The 21,245-nt window shown below is 34.1% G+C and overlaps 2 protein-coding genes across 2 annotated transcripts; both read right to left on the bottom strand.

The window, feature by feature from the left end:
* Positions 1–2,258: 2,258 nt before the first annotated feature.
* Positions 2,259–3,406, bottom strand: LOC130622279 (crystallin J1A-like). The gene has a single exon (XM_057437720.1). The coding sequence runs from the start codon at positions 3,378–3,380 to the stop codon at positions 2,346–2,348; it is 1,035 nt and encodes a 344-aa protein (XP_057293703.1). The 5' UTR covers positions 3,381–3,406; the 3' UTR covers positions 2,259–2,345.
* A 495-nt stretch (positions 3,407–3,901) lies between these two features.
* Positions 3,902–20,120, bottom strand: LOC130622278 (mediator of RNA polymerase II transcription subunit 1-like). The gene is made up of 22 exons (XM_057437719.1): positions 19,971–20,120; positions 19,203–19,333; positions 18,923–19,007; positions 18,333–18,387; positions 18,174–18,240; positions 17,578–17,643; positions 17,469–17,497; positions 17,086–17,157; positions 16,612–16,686; positions 16,231–16,298; positions 15,812–15,901; positions 10,550–10,652; positions 9,643–9,770; positions 9,342–9,397; positions 7,791–7,838; positions 7,195–7,314; positions 6,518–6,590; positions 6,224–6,325; positions 5,554–5,659; positions 4,562–5,127; positions 4,246–4,320; positions 3,902–4,110 (listed from the first exon to the last, which is right to left on the bottom strand). Exons 1-22 carry the CDS (start codon positions 20,074–20,076, stop codon positions 4,010–4,012), a joined length of 2,322 nt encoding a protein of 773 aa, XP_057293702.1. The 5' UTR covers positions 20,077–20,120; the 3' UTR covers positions 3,902–4,009.
* Between the last annotated feature and the right edge of the window lie 1,125 nt (positions 20,121–21,245).

Raw genomic sequence — 21,245 nt, 5'->3', positions numbered from 1 at the left:
AGAGGCTATACTTTACTAATGTATGAGCCACCATGGTTGGGTCAAACACACAAAAAAATTTTTTAAAATTCCACCTCTCCGACCTCGTTTTGTGTAACTTTAGACAAGCCTAAAAACTGTCTACTTAAGCGATTAAATTTCTTTCCACCTTTGCTTCTAACCCATGTTTTTTTTTTACAAACAACACAAGACCCAAATTCTTTAAAAACAAAACAACTTGTAATTAACAGGCAAGCTAAGGTGCGTAAAAAAGAAAAGAGAAAGGACAAACAACAGGGACTTAAAAATATAAACAGCGATAGTTTCTGAATCTTTCCTTGTTCTAAAAGCCATGTTAGTTTGACCATTCTCCTAGCTTTTACACAACGGAGATTTTAATTGACTCATCGGCCTAACTAAGGAAGCACTCACGTGAATTTGTTCTTCCCATATATATATAGTCAACAAGCAACAAGTAAGCTATAGTTGGACCTGGATAATACAGAAACTCAAGCAACATTGAGTCTCGGTGAAGATTTTGTGCTAGTTATATAATATAAATTTTGTGTGTAAATAAAAAATATTATATAATGAAAAAAAAGAGTTTAAAGGAGATAGTGAAGGATAAAAAAGAATGTTTTTTTTCATAATTTTGACAACACACGCATATACTTTACAGTCCTGGACAAATTAATGGAAATGGCTACTTTTACCTATTTCTTGAAATGGCCAAACAGAATCACCTTGCCAGTAGTCTGTAAGATTTTAACGTTGGCAATGGCATAGGGGCTGAGTATCAAACGTGAAAAATGTCACCCTCTTTCCCAGTGAATTTTTTAAATAATTTAATAGCGGTGAAAAAGCCGATCCGTAATATCAGCTCAGGGGCCACAAGACCTTGGGGACGTGGTTGGAAAAATCTGCTAGCTGCACTTTCACAAGTCCATATTATAAAACAATCTGCCCACCCAATCTGCTTTCCCAAAATTTATGTCCGAGGTTGTAGGACTCAAGTGTCGCTGGCCCTGATACATCAAATGTTTAAAACTATATCGAATTTTTAAATAAATTTTGTGGTTAAATTAATTTTTATAAATTTTTCATCAATAAGGCGCTATGTCGGCCCTCAAATTTGTATACACGACAGATGGGAAAAAATGTCGACCTAACCAAATTTTTCGGATTTTGTTTTAGAGATTTTGATTTATGAAATACTCAAAGCATAAATTTCGTCTCAGCTCGCGTATTTTATTTATATGGATGCAAGGGTAAAGGGGGTTGGGATAGAAGGGGATGCAAAACTTCTTAGTAGTTCGGTAGTCAGGATGGGTCAAACCATGAGGGTCATTGAGAACGTTCTAACCGTTTCAGATTTATAAATATTCGTTTGAAGTTAAAGAAAGAGATTTAAGGTGTCACTTGTCAGTGTGTATTTTACAGACCAGAACAAAAATTAATTTCATGCACTCATGCGAAATTTTTTAAGGCACCTAGCAAAAAAAAAATTACTTGTATCACTGGAAGACTAAAAGAGAAAAAAAAATTGTACGTCAAGCCCATTTGTTGCCTTGGTGTTGAAAGTGTTGAAAAACGCCCTGAATTTGATACTTTTATAACCATCCTCATTTTTGTGTTAAATTTTATTAGAAACAAATATAAAAAATTATTTGACAGAAAAGAATTATTAGGTTTAATGTATATCTTACTATGCATGTGTATAATCTCTATACTGCCAGGTTTGCAAAATTTTAAAGCTTTTCGAGGGAATATAGCTCCGCGAATCGATCAAATTCAAATATTCCACGCGCATTTATATTTGCGAATAAGCCCGTCTTGTAACTATGAACAAATGAGATTTAATTTCTGGCTTTAAGGATTGGATAGGTTTTATTTTCGAAGAAGCAAATTAAAGAAAATATTCACTGAATTTAATCCGAAATATGTATACGTAAATATGTATTGCCAACGTAATGTGGCGCAAAATAATTGCAAAATGGCGCATAACATCATGTTTTTGTCATCCTCAACTTTGTCAACACTTTTGTCACTTTACACGCAGTTGTTTTAAACCAATCAACATGAGCTACGAAACATTGTTAATAAGAAAGGAATGTAAACTTAGGCACACTTTAATGGGAGGGTGAATCTATGAGATTCTTATCATCACTTGGTCTTTCGTAAAAACCCAACCAGATGACAGCCCAACCCCGTGAGTGTCTATCAGTAAATAAAACAAGTGGCTGTTGCATGTTGCTAAACCGCACTTAAAATTTCAGACAAGCAGATAGTAACAATTTTTTCAATCCATACCTCATTGTTACAGAATTCGTGAAACAATACTTGCTATATGTCGGGTTTCTTTAAAATTAAGAAAAAATACCTATAGCCATGTCCATTATTTTCTCAATACCAACTACTTTTTCCAACCAATCAATCGGTATACTATCAATACCATATTTAGCCCCAAAACATGCGCCAATCAGATTCGCCCTTGAGCAGTTGCAACCCCCACCAGTGATATTTAACCGGACAGCATCAACAAACGATGACGTCATCTGTAAACAAACATACGCTCCCACAAACGACCCTGGCAACCCACACGCTTTCCCATACTTAGCAACAACAACTTCAAAAGGCGAATCTAACTGTTGGTCTACTTCGTTCAATAACTCGACCAACTCGGGATAGACTTCTTTAAATTCTGTTTTAATTTTTTCTATGGGTTTGTCACAGTTGAGAATGAAACTGCTCAACATGGTGGTACACATATGAAATATGCTGGTGGCTTTTTCATTGGAACTGAATAAACTTGTTACAGGCGATACGATATCCCACAAGTTCTTCTCTTCCGCATTTCGCGCAATAATAGGCAAGGCTAAACAAAAGCTATCGAGATCTTTATTATCAGACGAGCCATACGGCTCGACAGCCTTTTCAGCGTACTTCTCTAAAAAATTAATGACAGCTCCATGTATCCAAGGTCCTTCAATAGGTGGTACGTATTCAGCTTTGGTGGCTGGATCATACTTGACTTTTCTGCGCATGTATGCATCCTCATATCTCGTGTTTGGTCCAAAATGTTGCACAATCTTGGTGCAAATATCTTCTTTGCTCAACATTCCGTTCTTTTCGTACAAAGAGTACAAACTCACATACGCTTCCTCATTATACGAGCTTCTCTCTCCAAGTGGAATGGAATAAAACGGCGACCTGTTTTCAAACCAAAACTCAACTTTGGTTTCATTTCCAAGGATACTCTTTAACGTTTCCTGGTTGTATATCCAGTGAAGCGGTCGCGAAGCAGCATCTGCAACAGTTGCACCGATAATCGCAGCAACACCACGTTGTTTGATGGGAGGCAGCTCCCTTATTTTACTTAATAAATTCTGTAGGTTAGACATATCTAAAGAAACCGTAACATATTTATGTTCATGACTTGAACTCCTTCGCCGTTACAACGATGGAAAATGCGATAGAATTTAAGAGATTTATTTCCAGATCTACAGCAAAGTGGAGTCTGAAATAACTCCTTTAACTTTACGGAAATGATTTACCCTAAATTTTTGTAACAGTAACAACAGTTCTCACATACAACAGACACATTTAATTACAGCATACATCTGAAAAAACACTTTGAATGAAAACTTTGGGAATACAGTTAAGAACAGTGACAAAATGAAACTTACTGGAGCAATCAAAATACAACCAGCGATGTCACCATGTTTAACAATAAGTGTTTACATGGTATAAGAAATTCTGAGATGTAGCTATAGATACCGTATGCGTACTAATTTTTGCGCATGTGCGCAATAAAATAGTGCGAAAATTGTGCGCATAGCCTTTTGCGCAAAAATTATTAATCGCAAAATATTTATTTTTTTCTGCTGCGCGAAAATTAGTACGAATAAATAAAAACCTTCAGTCAAAATATGTAATTTATTCACAATATTATACAATAACTATATTCCTAATGTTTACTCTATTTTGCGTTTAATATTTACGCCCATAAATAGAAATTTAGTCTCCTACACTATGGTACAGAATTCATCAAACTGTCGATGTCTAACATTCCATCCGCATCAATATCAAACGCCGTGGAGGAGAACGTAGTAGACGTCAACGCCGACGGATCTGTTGCAACAAAATAAAAATACTATTCGCATGAAACAAGACAAGGACAGGGATAACAGACACAAACGATATTTCAGATAGGCACAAAAGGGCACCTGCAAACATTTATATTAAGAAAACCTACAATCTTCTTACCTATAGTCGAGTCTAAATTCAAATCTTCTCCAGACGTCAAGGCATCTAAGTCAAATGCTTGCACGTGAGATGTACCTAAGCATTTCAATGAAAAAGAAATATGAATAAAAAAAAAAGAAAATATGAAAAAGACCTGCAAAACATAGAAGTTCTGTCAGCTAACTTAACACGAAAATACATCGAAACGATGTGTGTGTTACATCACCGAATTTCGTTACTACCATATCTCTTTTTCTAGCACATTCGAAAAATTTCCGACTACGACAGAAAACTCTTGCGATTGTACTGCATCGTACTAACAAAGTCGCACATTTACCTGGAAAACCATCCGTATGCACAAAGGGTCCCGAAGGAATGCCCAACAAGCCTGCGAGATCTGAGTCATTTTCCAGAAACAACCCATCTGGTGAATTTTTTAAAACGTCTTGGTCAAATTGCGATATAAACGAAAGAGAGTCTGCGCTGGTCGGCTGTTCAATGTTATCCTCGCCAATATCTGACTTTGTTTGATCGATCTCGTATATATCCTGCTTGTCTCGTTTACGTTTTAAAGTGATTTTCGGTAGTTTCTGTAATTTGTTCGGCGTTCGGCTTCCGTCACTGTTCGACGAGCGTCTTTTAGGGCCGCTGTTCTTATCAAGCGGGAACAAAGGACCGCCAGGTCCACTGGCGGAAAAGTTTAAAAACGCGGAAGGAGATGATGTAAGACTTGGCGACATCAGCGGAATGCCATTCTGTATTTGTTGAAGACTGGGCATTAATAATTTCATGGGGCGTTGCAATGTCTTTTCTGTTTTAACGTTGATCGACATTTCTAGGTGCGGTTTATATGATTCTGACTGTTTAAATAATCGTCTCATTGAGATGGGAATGGATAAGCATCTAGGTAAATACAAAAGCGCTTTAATAAGTACACTATTTAACGTAGAAAGAAAAACTGCTCCACGAATTTCAATTTTGAAACATTTCAGCGAAAATGTAAATTCAGGAATAAAGAAAATAACAGTCAACAAAATTTATTGAACACATTAAAATGAATATTTCTACGAAGTAAAACCAGTTTGGATAACATCAAAAAAATTTTCTTTTATCAGGGTGTACACTCTTAACTTTTTTATTTTCTGATAAATTTCCCCGATTTTTTCAGGTATTTTCGGATGAAATATCACACTTATCGGAACATTGGATTATCCTAAAAATTACATACACTTTCGTAGCTATATAGTTTTTTTGTTCGCACACCTCAGCGTGAATTAATACATTAAGAAGGAACCCCTTCGTTGTATCCACACAAAAAATATTAAAAACCTGTTGACAATCTTCTTGACATATTCGTTAGTGCAAAACACGGGTGAAGTAGGGATAACATTGAGCGAGCATTCAACAATCCCATCCAACGATACGATAAAATCAACTAAAAAATGAAATTTTTATACATCACGAGACAACATTGTCAGCATCACATCACAATCTCATAACAAGACGTGTAAACTCAGTATCTGAATTTTTTTTACAGTCACAGCATTTCTCGTCACAAGTTTACAAATTTTTTTAACACACAATTGTTAAGCCTAATGTATGGAAACTGCAATGGAATGTAATGGAAAAGTATTTGCTGTAAGTTTGAAAAGTTCATATTTGGTGCCACCGACAGACCAGCGTGCGAAGCGGATAATTTAGAACAATCATATGCATATCTTCGGCAGGTAACGTAACAAACTTATAGATGATGAAATCACCAAGGACAGTGCATGCTCTTTTACTTATTTCGTTGCTTTTTACCTCAGCAAATGGAAATAATAACCTACTGTCCCAAACCTCGCATTTATTGCCAAACTGCATAACTGCTTTATATTTTAAAATTTCTGAAAAAAACGTTATTTCATCAACACCTGACTTACCCAATGGAACTTAATCTTGATATCACCTAAATTTTAAACATTAAAGTACAAAAAAATGGAGGTTGTTTCTGACTTACTTGATGCTATCGTTTCGTCGATAGGATGGATAAATGTGACAGTTATACAATTCCAGTCAGAACACGTGACATCGAATACTAACTTGCTGCGATCTAAAACATCTACAACAAAAATAAAAACTATAAAAAAGCTGGCGGGAAGATTTTATATCAAGAATTGGGAAGTAGGAGAATAAATGAATCGCGTTAGGTTTGCGGGTTTAAACACACAAAGTTGTTTTAAATTGGAAACATACTCGCCCTTGAATAAGTCGAATCGATGCAAAAAATAATACAGAATTATGACATTTCTACCTCGGCTGTCAGTATCATGATGGTGGACACAGCTGCACAGCAAAATATTGTAGATAGCTTGACAGCGCAAAAGCTAAAATAAAAACGGTTAATAATTTAATGAGATGAGCAAAGTATTTAACTCATTCGTAAAATCCCAAATTGAAATAGTGAACTCCCGGTAACTCGAACCTCCAAGGGACGAGGAAAATAGTTAGACTTAGCGAATGTCCGAGTTAAGCGAAGCTCCCGTTAAGTCGAATTTAGTCTGAAAAGAGATTACAGTTTGAGTTGAAGGGGTTTTTCAAGAGATGGGCAACAGTTACTGGAAATAGTGGAATTTTGGCGATGAAAAAAGCATGCATGTTTTTTGTAAATTGAATTTTCCTTGACAGACGGCATTATCTATCTATTATATCAGAAGTTAATAAAAACTAAAAAAAATTAAAACCTGACATTTCTCTTTGATTTTATTTTCTCGAGTAAAAAGTTCGAGCTATCCGAAGAAATTAGCCTCAGCTCCCTGACGAAAAATGAGTCGAGTTATCTCAAGTTCGAGTTATCTCAAGTTCGAGTTAACCTGAGTTTTTTTATAGGGAAGTATTAACAAAAGTTCAAGTTATCTGGTATTAGAGTTACAGGGAAGTAACTCTATGTCTGGATGCAAGTAGTCTGAAGAAAAAAATGCAAATATTTACCTTGATGATTAGAGGTATTTGCAAGGGATGGTTGAATGGGATAGCTGATAGGAGCAGACCAACCACATCTTTATCTTCGCTGGGTACGCAACGAAAATAATGAATTTGATCAGATAATATCTAAAAACATTTACAGCGGGTACGTTTTCATCGGAAGGGCAATTTTTAACAGAAGTAATGCTGCATGAAGATTAAAGGAATAAATTCGCATATACTGTTCGCCTCTTTTTTTTAACCAACATTTTATAAGAAACAAATCCTCAACATCACGAAGCAACTGCTAAGCAACAGCCCAGGCAGATGTAAGCAAATAAAGAACAAAACATAAAATACTATATACCAAACCAGCGATCAGTCAATCATTCACAATTTTTATTCTATGCACACAGATCAAACTTAGTTTGACTTGCTTTTAACTAATGGTGTTTGTGCGAATTGTCTTCGTTGAGCTTGTAAATGGGGAATATTTATTATAGAGCACGAGAGTCTCCACTTGAGAGTCACTTGAAAGTCCATTCTGATCTGATAGTGATAACTCTGTATTTGTTAAGCACAAGTGTGGAAACGAAAACGGAAACGATGTTATGAATACTTACAGTGGTGAATTCTTCTTCTTCCCAATGTAAGCGAGATTTATTGATGTGCTAAAAAAAACCCGGAATGAATGAATGAATAAATAAATGTGTGTGTGTGTATAGGAGGGGGGACACTTGTATTGTATTGATTTTCACGTAAACACAACATTAGCGTAGTTCACACGTATTAATATCCGCGCAATCGCAAAATGGCGTATTTCACGCGTACGTTCATTTTTTCTTAGTGAACCGTAAATCATTGAAAAATGAAATCTGAGTCTTAAAAACTAATTTTTGCGCACATTTATTGCAACATGTTTCCGTACTAAATTTTGCCAACTAAAAAACTTTTTCGGGCGAATGCGCGGAAACCAGTACCTGCGAATATTACTACGAATAAGGTTATAAAGGAGAGGCGAACAAAAAACTATTTTGTGGTAGACAGAAAATAAATTTTAAGCGAGAGAAAAAAAATATACATTTCTAAATCCTAAAATATACTGAGGTAGCTACTATTATAACAAATAAATAACTATATTTCATAACTAAGTATCTGTATATCTTTCTAACAACATCTTTACACAAAATCTTCATGGCTTTACAGGATGAAAATAAGTAGGTTTTGGATATACTTACCAGCAAACATCAAAAATAAGATCTTTCACTTAAGAAAACCAAGACTATTTTACGTACTATAATAATAACAGCATTTCATAACCTTTGTTTAAACTTCTCTGAACTTAAGAAATATCTAACATGATCAACAACAATATTTTTTTTCATGTTTTGAGTCCGTTTTACACAAAATACTACAAGCTTCGAACGATGAAATTTGTTACGATAAGATGGCGCCAAATTTAAATAAATATACAAACCGGAAACATTTAACAAATCGAACGCATAATATGGTGGCTTCATCTTTATTTACGAATCTTTACTTTACTCACAAAGTAAATATCGATTTGTTCAGTACGTTCAGATGTTGTTCAACAGATTTTGCTATTTTGATCTTTTTTTGATTTATTATTTTGTGCGTATTGACCCGTGACCATCACAATAAGGAGAAATATTTTCCATTGTTTTTTATTTTAGTTTGGCAAATGTGTGAAAATCTGAATTATAAAATATTCAGCACTCACAAACACGTAAACAAAACTGGTATTTTTAACAGACTGTTTTATATTTTGGGTCTAGTGTGATGTCATTCTGCAAAGTTTTATGTGAAAATTTACCGTTTTTGTGTGGAAAAGATCAAATTTTTATAACCCTACGACAATTCTTAGTCTTTTTTTAAAGAGGTTTTGTGGTGGTGGCTGCAACATGTAAATTGATTTACCGTAGAGCTGACTATGTCAGTCGGTCTGGTCTTTAAAATCAACACAGTCATCACGAACTTTTATTTCGCAGCCGGTGCGCAGTTCGCCTCCCCTTTAACAGTCCATTTCTTACAGCAGTTGTTCATTCTCATTTTAGATATACTCCCACATCCTGAGATCACATTCCCATAGAAATATCACGCCTACACTGTATATATATTTATTTATTTTCACTGCGATAGAAACCACAACATACCTGCTGCAAAATAAGATCGTCCAAGTTAGCACTAGAACTATGAACAAATGTATCACCTAGAAATGAAAAATATGCACAACATGGATAAGACAGAACATCGACGCCTTACATGTTACATAGAGCATATAATAAGACATGAAATATTGCAGAGGTGTTACAATTTGTATCATAATAGGAACAGTTGATGTGGAAGAGTGTACAACGACATGAAATGAGACCAAAATTGAAAGCCTGGGTAGCACTCTCAGGAATAAAGTTACATATCCACACAGCATTAGTACCAATAAAAAAATTTTCATACCTTTTGTTGATATTTTATACAAGCACTTAGCGATATGAACAGACGTAGGTAGCGGTTGTGCTAATTGTAAAACAAATGAAGCAGGCAACTCTTGACTGTTGGACGAATCCTGTTTAACATAAGCAACTCTATGAAAGGAATGACGAATACATATCATTTAGGAGGAACATGGTTCTCGTATATTCATAGCACTCACATTGGTTTCAAATATCACATTGTTTAAACCAAAGCATTGAAAAACAAGATTGTTTGTCTCATTAAACTCTGGATTTTAATGTCGAGTAACAGTCGCACGATTGAGTTGACGAAACAAACAAGAAAATATCATCGTGAACGAAAATCCTACAAGGTTCAAGCGACAATCGTACGCTACGTCACTTTATGGGAATGAGAAGAAGTGCCATCAAATTCCGAAAGCTGACAAAAAGCAAACAATAACACTTTAAGAAAAAATACATTTCATTGGTCTCTGTCATAATTCAAACAACCAAAAAATTTTAAAAAAACGAAAATGATAGACATTTTTGTCACCAAAGAAAAACGTTTAAAGATCTATACAAAACTTAGAGGTCTGGTTAACTTCAAACAAGCTCCCATTTTTAAAATATCTTAGAACAACCTATGATAAATTGACATTTGGATTCGTAGAAATGATTTTTTTCATAGACAAATTCGAAAGTTTAGTGTAATGTAATGTCTACGAGGTGTACCAGTGAAAAGATTTTTATATTTCACTTCTCACGCCAACATATTTACATGCACCGGACAATGTTCTTAAAAAAGTGAATCTGAGGTGGTAAATTATGTCGACCTTATGTAAAGGAGCTGTTTAACGAATGTACTTTATTGGTGATAAAAACAATGTATTATCACTTTGAATTACACAGACCACGACCCCTCGACTTACATGTTATTTTCGTTATACACCAGAGAAGATAGAGGAAGCAAGGTTTGCTCTGATTGTCGCACTGATAACGTAACAGAATAACCAAGATCAACTGGGAGTGGGTCTAAATAGAAAATTTAAATTCGTAGTTATAAAACTCGTGTCAGACTCGTTTGAAATTATATTGATCTGGCATTCGAGAAACGATATATCACTTCCAGTAAGAAATAAAGTATTGGGGTTTACTTTAGGGGACATAACCACTTCTTTTAAGCAACATAAGACTTAAAGTTTTAAAAAGACGGACCGTTCAGTAAACCACAGTAGCACAGAAACCTAAGTGAATTGAGTCTCAGCCTAAAACTTGTATTGCTTATACAAAAAATTTATTTCGAATTCATCAGTTTTATAATTCGTAATAAACATAATATCTCTTTCTAAAGTGTGAAAATATGTTTAGCAAGCCATCCGAAATAGGTAAGTTTGATATCAAAAAGTCTGTGTCTCATGAGTCCAAGAATACCAATGCTTTCATTAACAACAGAGTCCTGCGAAGGTAGTCCTAACGCTTTTTAAGCAACGGTTAATCTACAGACGCTGTGTAAGCAGATCGATCGTTTAGCTAGCAAGTGTCTAACATTAATTTCATCTCGTGCGCTAAACATGAAGGATTACTTTAGGTTAGGGCAGTCAACACAGAAGATTATGAGGTTAGGGGTCAGATTTTTGTGACGTAGGTGGGCTCACCATGGTTGGGTCCGTCATTCAGAGCAAATGTTTAAAAATTAACTTCTAGAATGTCGAAAATAAACTTTTCCGCTTTGTTTTAAATAACTTTAAACGGTATATAAACACATAACATAATCCTTTTCGATTGATAATTTCGTGCAAATTTCAAGGCGTTCGTGTTTATAAGGGATGAAGTTCGCGGTTTACAAAATACAATTCCAAGTGTTTATTTCTAATAAAGTTTGAGTTAATTCCAATGTGAATTTTTTTTTGTATTACTTACCATGAATACCTCGCCTTCACATTAAGTCACTCAAATAGTCAAAATTGAAGGTTACCTCAAGGAAATTAATGTTCGTGGAAAACAAATGATTCCCGCAGGAACTAATTCCGTAAAAAAAAATGATTCTTGCTAATATTTACGAAGTCAGCAAGTCCTGATATTTCGCGAGAATTAAATTTCTTAAAAAAAAAAATTAAGGACATTTTTTTTCTCAGTTTATATCGCTTCTTGGGGGATAACTCTGCAAAAAACGTAAAATAAAGACTGCGGAAGTTAATATTCACAAATATCCATTACATAAGTGCTTGGTAAATTAGAAGAAATAAAATAAGGTGTAAATTAAAGCCGTTTTTTAAAAATTTAAATTTATTAAAATTTATAAATTTTTCGCCATTAACGAGTTTTACAAAAGACAAAAAGAAGCTGTCATAAGAAAATACATGACAAACACGTTATCCATAGCTTTGCTACCATTATAGTTTATTTTGTATTTTACAATTTCCTTCAAAAAAGCTTTAAAAGTGTGGACACTACATAATCTAAACAAAAAACAGGGCAGTCTCTTCATGAGAACAATGAACAATAATATTCAGTGGACGTTCTACCACACAACATCTCCATATTAATAATTCCCGTTGTTTGTCTATTTAAATGCTCTTCTTTCCGTCTGTCAGCCAGAAATAGTAGTTGCAGGTAGCGGCGGGCTAGTAGCGGCGGGTGAGTAGCGGCGGGTGAGTAGCGGCGGGTGAGTAGCAGCGGGTGAGAAACGGCGGGTTAGTAGCGAAGGTGAGTACTTGTGAATTCCTCTACGGAACACAGTAACTACAAGTTCCGGTTGGTTAACCTAAATTTTCGATTCGATAAGATATAGATGATCGGGTTAAGAAGACACGAACACAAGAAACCGGTGAAGAAGATCAAATATAATGGTTGCGTTTTATCGTACAGCTTTGTGTCATCATTAATCTTCGAATAGACACAAAACACTAAAATGGATGTCGGTAGATTGAAACAGTAAAATGCAACACAGATTGATATGAACAGCTTACATGGCTTCTTCAGTGACGTTTGTGTCTGGACAAAATTAGTCGATGTAACAGACGCACACTTTTTCATTCTACGCATGCGCGTGCGAAGCAGGAACATGATTCTCAAATATGCAAGAAAGATGGCGACTGACACGAACATGATAACAATAGAAAGAATAGTCAAATGTGTGCGAAGTGTTCCAATATTCAACATAAGTGCGAGCGAAGCAAGTTGCGTTGCCACAACAAGGATGACAGCTTTTCCTTTCGTAAACATAAAATTATGCTGCAATGGATACAGTATCGCACATGCTCTATCTACAGTCACCAATAACACGTGTAAATGTTGTGCGAGGGGTAGCGTGTCGCGTATCGTGACGATGAATCGATTCGTTTGATCTTTACGACACACATACAGCGTAGCATCTACGATCGTGAAGACTCCACTCAAAGCACAGACAAACGATAAACTGCCCAATATAACACATAGGGATTTTCTTGTGTGGGATGCTCGCCGGCGTAGAATTAAGTACAAGGCGACAGAATTTAAAATAACCGTGAAGACACAAACAACGAAGAGGATAACAATTAACAACCACATCACTCCATGCTTGCACAACTGATCTTTTACTTGAAAGAAAAAATTGGCGTTCGCCTTTTTAAAAAATTGCAATCATAACAAGCAGGTGAGAATTGAAAATACAGGCGTTGTACTGGTGGTTATTGTATTCTTTTGTTCTTGTAGTACGGAAGAGTTTGGATTGAAAATTAAACAAAAAATAAGAAAGGATAAATCTAATGTATTACTATAGATATTAAATTACTTTTTGTTTTTTGGCTAACTTTTTTATAAAATGTTTAAACAATACCCACACTAAGATGATCGCTAACTCTGCATTATAAAGTTATAATTTCCCGGGACAAAGAATAAAATTTACGTCAATACCTAAAATCGGCATTATTAGTATTATTCTGCCTGGAGAAGAAAGGAAGGTTATACCCTGAAAGAGGAAGGATACCTTGGAGGAGAGAGTGCGCCCTTTCTGGATACGCTAGGCAAATGCAGTGGTCAGTTTTTAACCTACATATTGTGACTTAATTAAAGAGAAATTAAAAGTGTGTCCCCAATAACAATAAATATTTACTTGCTTAAAACAAGGAGGTTTGAGCCTTCTTGCCTAAACTTAAATAATTGATAGAAGAGAAAACAAATTTACAATTCTTTGATAGTTAAAAATTAAAATTTAATTTAAAACGCGATAACGACATTAAAGGCGATGATACACGATCCAATTAATCGAATTCGATTTGTCGAAATTATATTGAGCATTAAAATAAAATCGAAACCTGACAGGTGATGCACGAGAACAGTTTTTTAATATTTTTCTTTCGATAAAAGTCTTCAGAGAGCGAAGACAGAGTTAAACTTGATGTTTTTGCAGCTCTTATTTCAGCAACTAAAAATTTAAGAGAATGTTAGAAACGTCGTATGTGGAAAACCTAGCTGTACGTTCAGAAAAATGTGATTTTCTATATGAAAAATAAACATTACTAGAGGACGTTTAAACTCATGTCTTCTAAAAAAGATAAAAAAGAATTTAACGGATTTTTTATCAGTGAATGGATGTTGGAAGAAGCGCAGTGGAGCTTATTAGCAGCAGATATCCGAAGAAAATTAGAATAATCGTCTTGCACTAACCCTAATTCGTTTAATAACATTAAACACACTCGTGCATACGACGTTTCTAATATTTTCCTAAATTTTTAGTTGCTGAAATAATAAATCTGAAGACATTTTATCGAAAGAAAAATATTAAAAATCTGTTCTCGTGTATCACGTGTCAAGTTTCGATTTTATTTTAATGATCAATATAATTTCGACAAATCGAATTCGCTTAATTGGATCGTGTATCATCGCCTTAAAGGGGTACTCCACGAAATATTAAAACTAAATTCTTATTTTCAACCTATCATCAAAGAAGTTTCACACACGCACAGATCTTCTTTTCTGTGTTCTACACACTAATTTGTGATCGCACAGTATATATACAATCGGGTTTGCTACATACGAACACACCAGACCAAGAAAACCTATCATATGAACGTTTCCTTTATCATGAATTATTCTTGTTCGCTCGTTTATCGTTGGATATGAGTAAATCAAAATAACAGCCCCGGGAAGATTACAACAATAAAAAACCAAGCAAATGACGGTACACATTTTAACTAATCTTGTATTCCTTCTATCCGTTACGGCGGAATTCACTGATAATCTCTTCTGACGTTTTCTGCTAGCAGAGATCACTCGAAATATCTTTACATAAGCTAACGCAATAAAGGCGCCAACGAAGAAAATAACACCGCATATAATCATCAGATGAACACGAAGCTCACCAATCTTCAACGTCAAGGTGAAAGAACAAAGGATTAAAATCGCTAACACGATGCAGATATGTCTTCTGGATAACATAGAGTTGTGGCGTATTGGGAAAGTTACTGCAAACATTCGATCGAACGTTAGCAATCCCACGTGAAATATGATCGTGATTATCAACATATGTCGCACGGACAAAACCAAAAATCTCATGTCATGGATATTTTTCCATCCCATGACCATATCAGCAGCAGTAAATACGCCGCCCAAACCACAACAAGCAGACAAACTGATCAATATTGCATTTAAAACTTTTGCATTCCTCGAAGGGGGCTTACGTGCAATTAAAAACAAAGCCAGACTGTTCAACACCACCGCAAAACTACATAACGTGAAACAGACTATAGCAAACGCGATAGAAATCATGGCTCTAGCGCAGCAATTCTTCTACAGGCTGGTGACTTTTAAGTTTACCGCAAAGTTTGTTACATGATTGTTATTGATAAAGGTGTCATTCAAAAACAAAACTGAAAACCGAGTATTACTATTTCCACAATTATTATTTCCCAATTATCAAAAAGGTGTTTCATTCATATAGAAATACATTTTAAATAAAATATAAAAATATAAAGGCAACTTTAGTCTAATAAGTATAAAAGAAAACGTATGTGAAAACCACAACACTTTCCCTTGTTTTGACAGAAAAAAGCTGTATAGAAATCCTTTTGTTTTTCTTTTGATAATCAGAAATTTATTTTTCATGCGATATTTTTCCATTATGTTTTAACCACACAAACTTTAAACACACCATTTATAGAAAAACCAACAAACAATATATATAATTAAAAGGTAACGAATGGGCTATTTACCATCGCTGGAAAACACTTTTACAGCTCCTTCGTTTTTCATGTCCAGTATTTCCAACGGATCGACACAATATGTCATTTGTAAATTTTTACCTGCGTTGAAACAAAGCAAAAAGAAGCGTAAAAATTACAGAGACGCTCTTTGAGTTTAGGTGGCAAATTCTTAATGGTATAAATTTTGCTTGTGAATGACCACTCTTTTTTTTAATAAGTAAGCTGGTTCGAAAAAACAGTAACTTCACTAAGGACAAAGCAAGAAAAAGCTAAACAAAACAGATTTGTCATTTTTGAAATTTCTGAGTTTTCTGCAGGGATTATATTAATTTCCAAGGTTTCAAGTAGTTTCCGGGAGTTCCAGGATAAGTAATATTGACGAAATACAAGGTTAAAAAGCACACGACACAATCGTTATTCACACTCACCGCCTACTCTTGGTATAACATAACCAACAGGTCCACATAAAATGCTGTCAGAAACCATGTTGGATGACCTTGACAATAACAATAAAAGATAAAAAATTAATTCCGTGTAAACAGTTCCTTAAAAACAGCTCGTATGTAGTAACTTAGGATTGAAAATAAAGCAGAACGAATTGTTAACAGATTCTGCAACAATGACATATTATAGAAATTATCAGACAAATTCCACGAGCCTGTGAATTCCTCATGAGCCTGTGAATTCCTCATGAGCCTGTGATTTTCTCATGAGCCTGTGAACTTCTCATGAGCCTGTGATAAATGTGAAAGATTTTTACGTACTTCATTCTGGCACGAGAAACACGTTGGTCGTAAAAATATTCTTACATATCAGATTTATATATTTTCATGACGTCTTCTTCGACAGCTTCAAGTGATGTAAGAATTTTTGATTTAGTGAACCTAGTGATGAAAAATCAATCAATCAGGAGCAATTTTCATAATACGTCAGTCATTATAAGTCAGTGTTTGATAGTCCCAAACAACTCACTGAAATGAGTTACAGGGTAATTTAATTTGTACCGTCTTTTTTTTTGTCAAAACTAGTACATCATATTTTCTATATGATTTAGTAAACATTATTCAAGCCATATACAACAGACGTTGATTTTCTGTTTTGTCATATATAAGGCTTTATGATGTAGGGAGTTCCTAAAAACCACTTAAACGATAAAAAAATTATGCAACAAGGAATACAAAAACATAATAAAAACATTCAACGAGTGTCAACATTTTATGACGGCAGAGCTATCTGTAAAATCTTAGTTATAAATAAAGTACTCCAGTCTAGTTTAGACTTACGTATCACCCTTGAGTAGGTATCGATTTTTTAATCCCACCATATGACTTCGAAATTCTGTGTAATCTTTATTTCTAAAAACAAAAATATTTAGTGAAAAATTCAGTGAGTTGTTATCTTTTATCGAATACTATAGTTCACAGTAAGATATATATGGAGATAGGATATTTCAGTAGGAAAATATACCAAAATGTTTTTATATTTTTTCTTGCTGAACTTTCCCCCTTGTTCTCAACAGTGAGGAACACAGTGAGGAACACTATTGTTCTCAACAGTGAGGAACACAATTGTTCTAACCGGTGAGGAACACTATGTATAGCAAAATGCGCATGAAGGGGTGTGAGAAACGTCTCAACAGAAGGTATGAATTAAAAACAGCCATTACCTCAATATTTTTATCAACTCTTTCCACGACTAAAATAAAAAAATCGCAGAAACAATAAGTTAGTAATGAGAATCCCCAAAATTTATTATATTGAAGGGCAAAAATTTACCTTGGGTACACCAGTATGTCCATGTAATTTCACTTCCTCAGCCAGTCCGACACTGTCAAGAACTATCTAGAATAAAAATACAATTCAATCATACAGTCACACCTAGTATAATATGCTAAATTTAACAAGAGCCTGTAGTGACATGGAGATTCATGATAATTTTGAGCATAGAAAATCAATCAAAAACATCAACAACCAGAAAAAACAACTCTTCCCTATTCAAAAATCATAAATGCTACAGAAGTGACATCTCAACTAAAACATGCTACCACACAGAAAACAAAAACCTTGCGTTACTTATGTTCCAAACGTATTCGTTTCCTTATTAAATTTCATAGGAATTGTTTCAATTAACCTACAATTAAATGACAATCACCATTTTTATGGTAAACTCATTTTCTACACAAGAATGCTTGCCACCTTTAGTAGAAACCTGATTTTCAACAATTACAACCAATATCAAGAGGTTAATTACTGTGACTGTGAGAACATTTAATGCAGAGTTTGAACATCAGATTCTAACTTTTTTAATGCAAGAACATTAAAAGTGTTCAGAGAAGGTAAATTTTTATTCTACACAAGAAAAACGTCATTACCTCGACGTAGAACATGTCTGAGCTGATAAAACAATTGTTGTTTGTTTGTTCACAATCAAATCGTAACCTACAACATTAAAAACAAAAAAATTTTCAGTCACTTTCAGTCACTTCATTACAAAATAGCTGGAAAAAAACATCCATAAAAATAGAGCATACCCTTCCTCGAGTGCAATAGCTTCCAGTCTTTGAATAGTTGATTTTAAAGTAGTATCTACATAAAAATACATTTAAAATCAACCAAGGTAAGTGATTGTTTCTAAACTTCCATAAGTATCTCAAAATCTTCAACTGCCTGGAATCTCTAATAATTATCTCTATATCCTTGTACTGCTTTAAATCCCCCATTAATATTTTCATAATGTTATTTTACTTTACAATACATTTTAGGGTTTTCCACAGGGTTTTTTCTGTTGCTCGTCAAGTTATTTTAGGCTGTAACTATTGCCACCTTTGAAGTTTCTTATTAAGTAACTATACACATGCACAAGGAACACCCCTGAGCACAACCAGGGGAAATGTAAAAAAATAAACAAAAATAACATTGTTAAAAACTTACACTTATTGGAAAAGACATTTCAAAATATGTGTTTGAATATATACTTATTTGAAAGGTTTTTAACGATTTTCACTACAGCGTTATGTCTAGGTCATCCAGTCTAACATCAAGGTAGTCAAGGTATTCAACGTTTACACCCTGGTTTTTATCCAACGCCTTGTTAATTTTCGAGGTATTAAAGCAACACTACCTTTCGCGACATCCCTCAGTTTTGATATGACATCTTTTAGACATGTTTTCAAAGGTTTCTTTAATTTCACTTGCATGTTCTTTTCCTATGCAAAAAAAAAGAAGGCTTTATTTTAACCACGCCCACACCAAAAACGGTGCATGCATTTTAAATGCCAATAATGAAATCTTTCTTTCCTTTTGAAATATTGAGTGGTCCTTATGCAAGTAAAAACAAATTAATAATTTTTTTAAGAGTAGAGAATAATAAATTGGAAGAAGTAAATAATGTTTGTACCCACCGAGACAGAATTCATCACAGTGCCAGCACTGTTTATCGTCCTAAATCGTTCATATTTAGATTTTAGTCTTGTGACTATTTCTTCAACATGTCCCTGCTCTAATTTCAAGTTTAGGGGTCCAAAATAATGCACTATAAAAAAATATAGTTATATATACTGTAAATGCTAGATTGAAGCACCCAGGGCACTTATTTAAATTTTCAACTTTTATGGTAGGCAAAGAGGTTAAGAGGGACGTTATTCGAGAAGTGCTTATTTGAGAGAGGGTGCTTAATCAAGCATTTATGGTACACATTTACTTAATAAAAATGTATTATACGGCTGGTGAAATGATGTGGGTTTCTTGCCAATATAGTAATCACACGATGCTAGTTAATCTTAACAGAATCAAAACATTTTTTTTAATAGTTCCAAGGTTTTAAGGGCTTTTCTTGCTAATTTTGGAGTGCTTTTAAAACTTTGTACTATTTTTCAAAGTTCTGAACAGCACATACACAGACAGTACAGATAAAATGTCTAGGTAGGCACTAAGATAATTTAGAAAAATTTACATAATCTGGCACTACGAGGCAAGGGATGATGGTAGATATTCAAGGTTTTTAAGTTCACTTAGTCTAATTTCATAATTTTCCAAGGTTTTCAAGGTCCAACAAGCCAGGTATGTCGTACTAAAAACTTATAAACAGGATGTTCTGATTTCATTTCCTTTTTATTACAATTATAAGTATAACAAAGAAAAAAAGTTAAAAAAAACCTGTAAAAACTTACAATGTTCTCCCTTGTGAAGTGCTGAATCCGATGGCACAATTTTTTTAAACTTTTGTAATATCTCCTTTAGTTTTTCAACCTGATCTTCAAATGTGCTGCTAGCCATTTCTTAGTTTTATATTATACTTTCTAGATAATATAAAAAAGTAACAAAAAGTTCTGTAATGTTTACGCTTTGATGAAAAAAACGCTACTGTATATAGAAAAACAACCATGTACATTGTGAACACAACTTAGTATGTATCAAAATGGTGTCAACGTTATTTTGTTAAACATTGACGATAAAACCAAAAAATTTAAACGCAATGAAATACTATGCAAACATCTTTATTATTCAAGCCAATCTTTCTAAAAACATGAAATGACTGAATTGTGTGACTGAATTGATATCTTGTGGATGTCTCAGCACAGGTTATTGTTGATATAATGGGCTCACAATTTCATTCTACATCTATTACTTTTCTTCAGTTATATCAAAGTGAACGAAAAAAGAAGAAACGTCTGGAAAATAAGTTTCCCATCATGCTTAATTTAGAAAAGAGATAGGTAGACATGTTGTTGATAGATAAGAAAGTACACAAAACAACTATAAAGAACATAGGCAAAAAGGATGACACAGTTAATGTTAACAAAATAAGGAAATAATAAACTAGTTAAGGTGGCAGTAACCCTTTTTAAGCTGTCTGAAATTTGCTTCATTATTTCTTTAAAATATTGACCTTAACGCGTACAGAAATTATTTTATAATGTATAATAAACAAGAAAAAAAATTTCCTTTAAGAGCTCCAACTTTTTACAACCACATGAATTTTCATTAGCTTTTGTTTTTTAAATAAAATTTGGTTTAATCACGTTGAAAAGGGGGGTTTTGTTCACTCGTATTTTTCAAACAATAGGCTTTTGTATATTTTGAAAGATTCTTTTTCTGATTTTGAAGGATTCTTCTTCTGATTAAACTGCTGTTGAAAGAAAAATATCCACAGTGAAAAAAAATTACGCAGACCTCATCATAGCTGTATGATTTACCAAACCTATCTGAAATTTTTAAAGAAAAAGAAAAATGATTTCGGAAATCGGAGCTAGTGCAGTGCAGTACTATAAAGATCGTCGCAAAATTCTATGTTATGTGCCATCTTTTTGTTATTAAGGTTTTCCTTTAATAATTACGTCATTTCTGCAAAATTTTACAAGCGCGCAGCACTGAAACTATATTCGGCAGAATTCATGACATTCATGACATTTTTCATCACGTTTTGGTTTAAAGAGCGATTTTCA

This window comes from Hydractinia symbiolongicarpus, chromosome 12 (assembly GCF_029227915.1).
Source record: "Hydractinia symbiolongicarpus strain clone_291-10 chromosome 12, HSymV2.1, whole genome shotgun sequence".
Lineage (NCBI taxonomy): Eukaryota > Metazoa > Cnidaria > Hydrozoa > Anthoathecata > Hydractiniidae > Hydractinia > Hydractinia symbiolongicarpus.
Note: the sequence above shows the minus strand (reverse complement) of the source record. Positions and strands in the feature narration are given on the sequence as shown.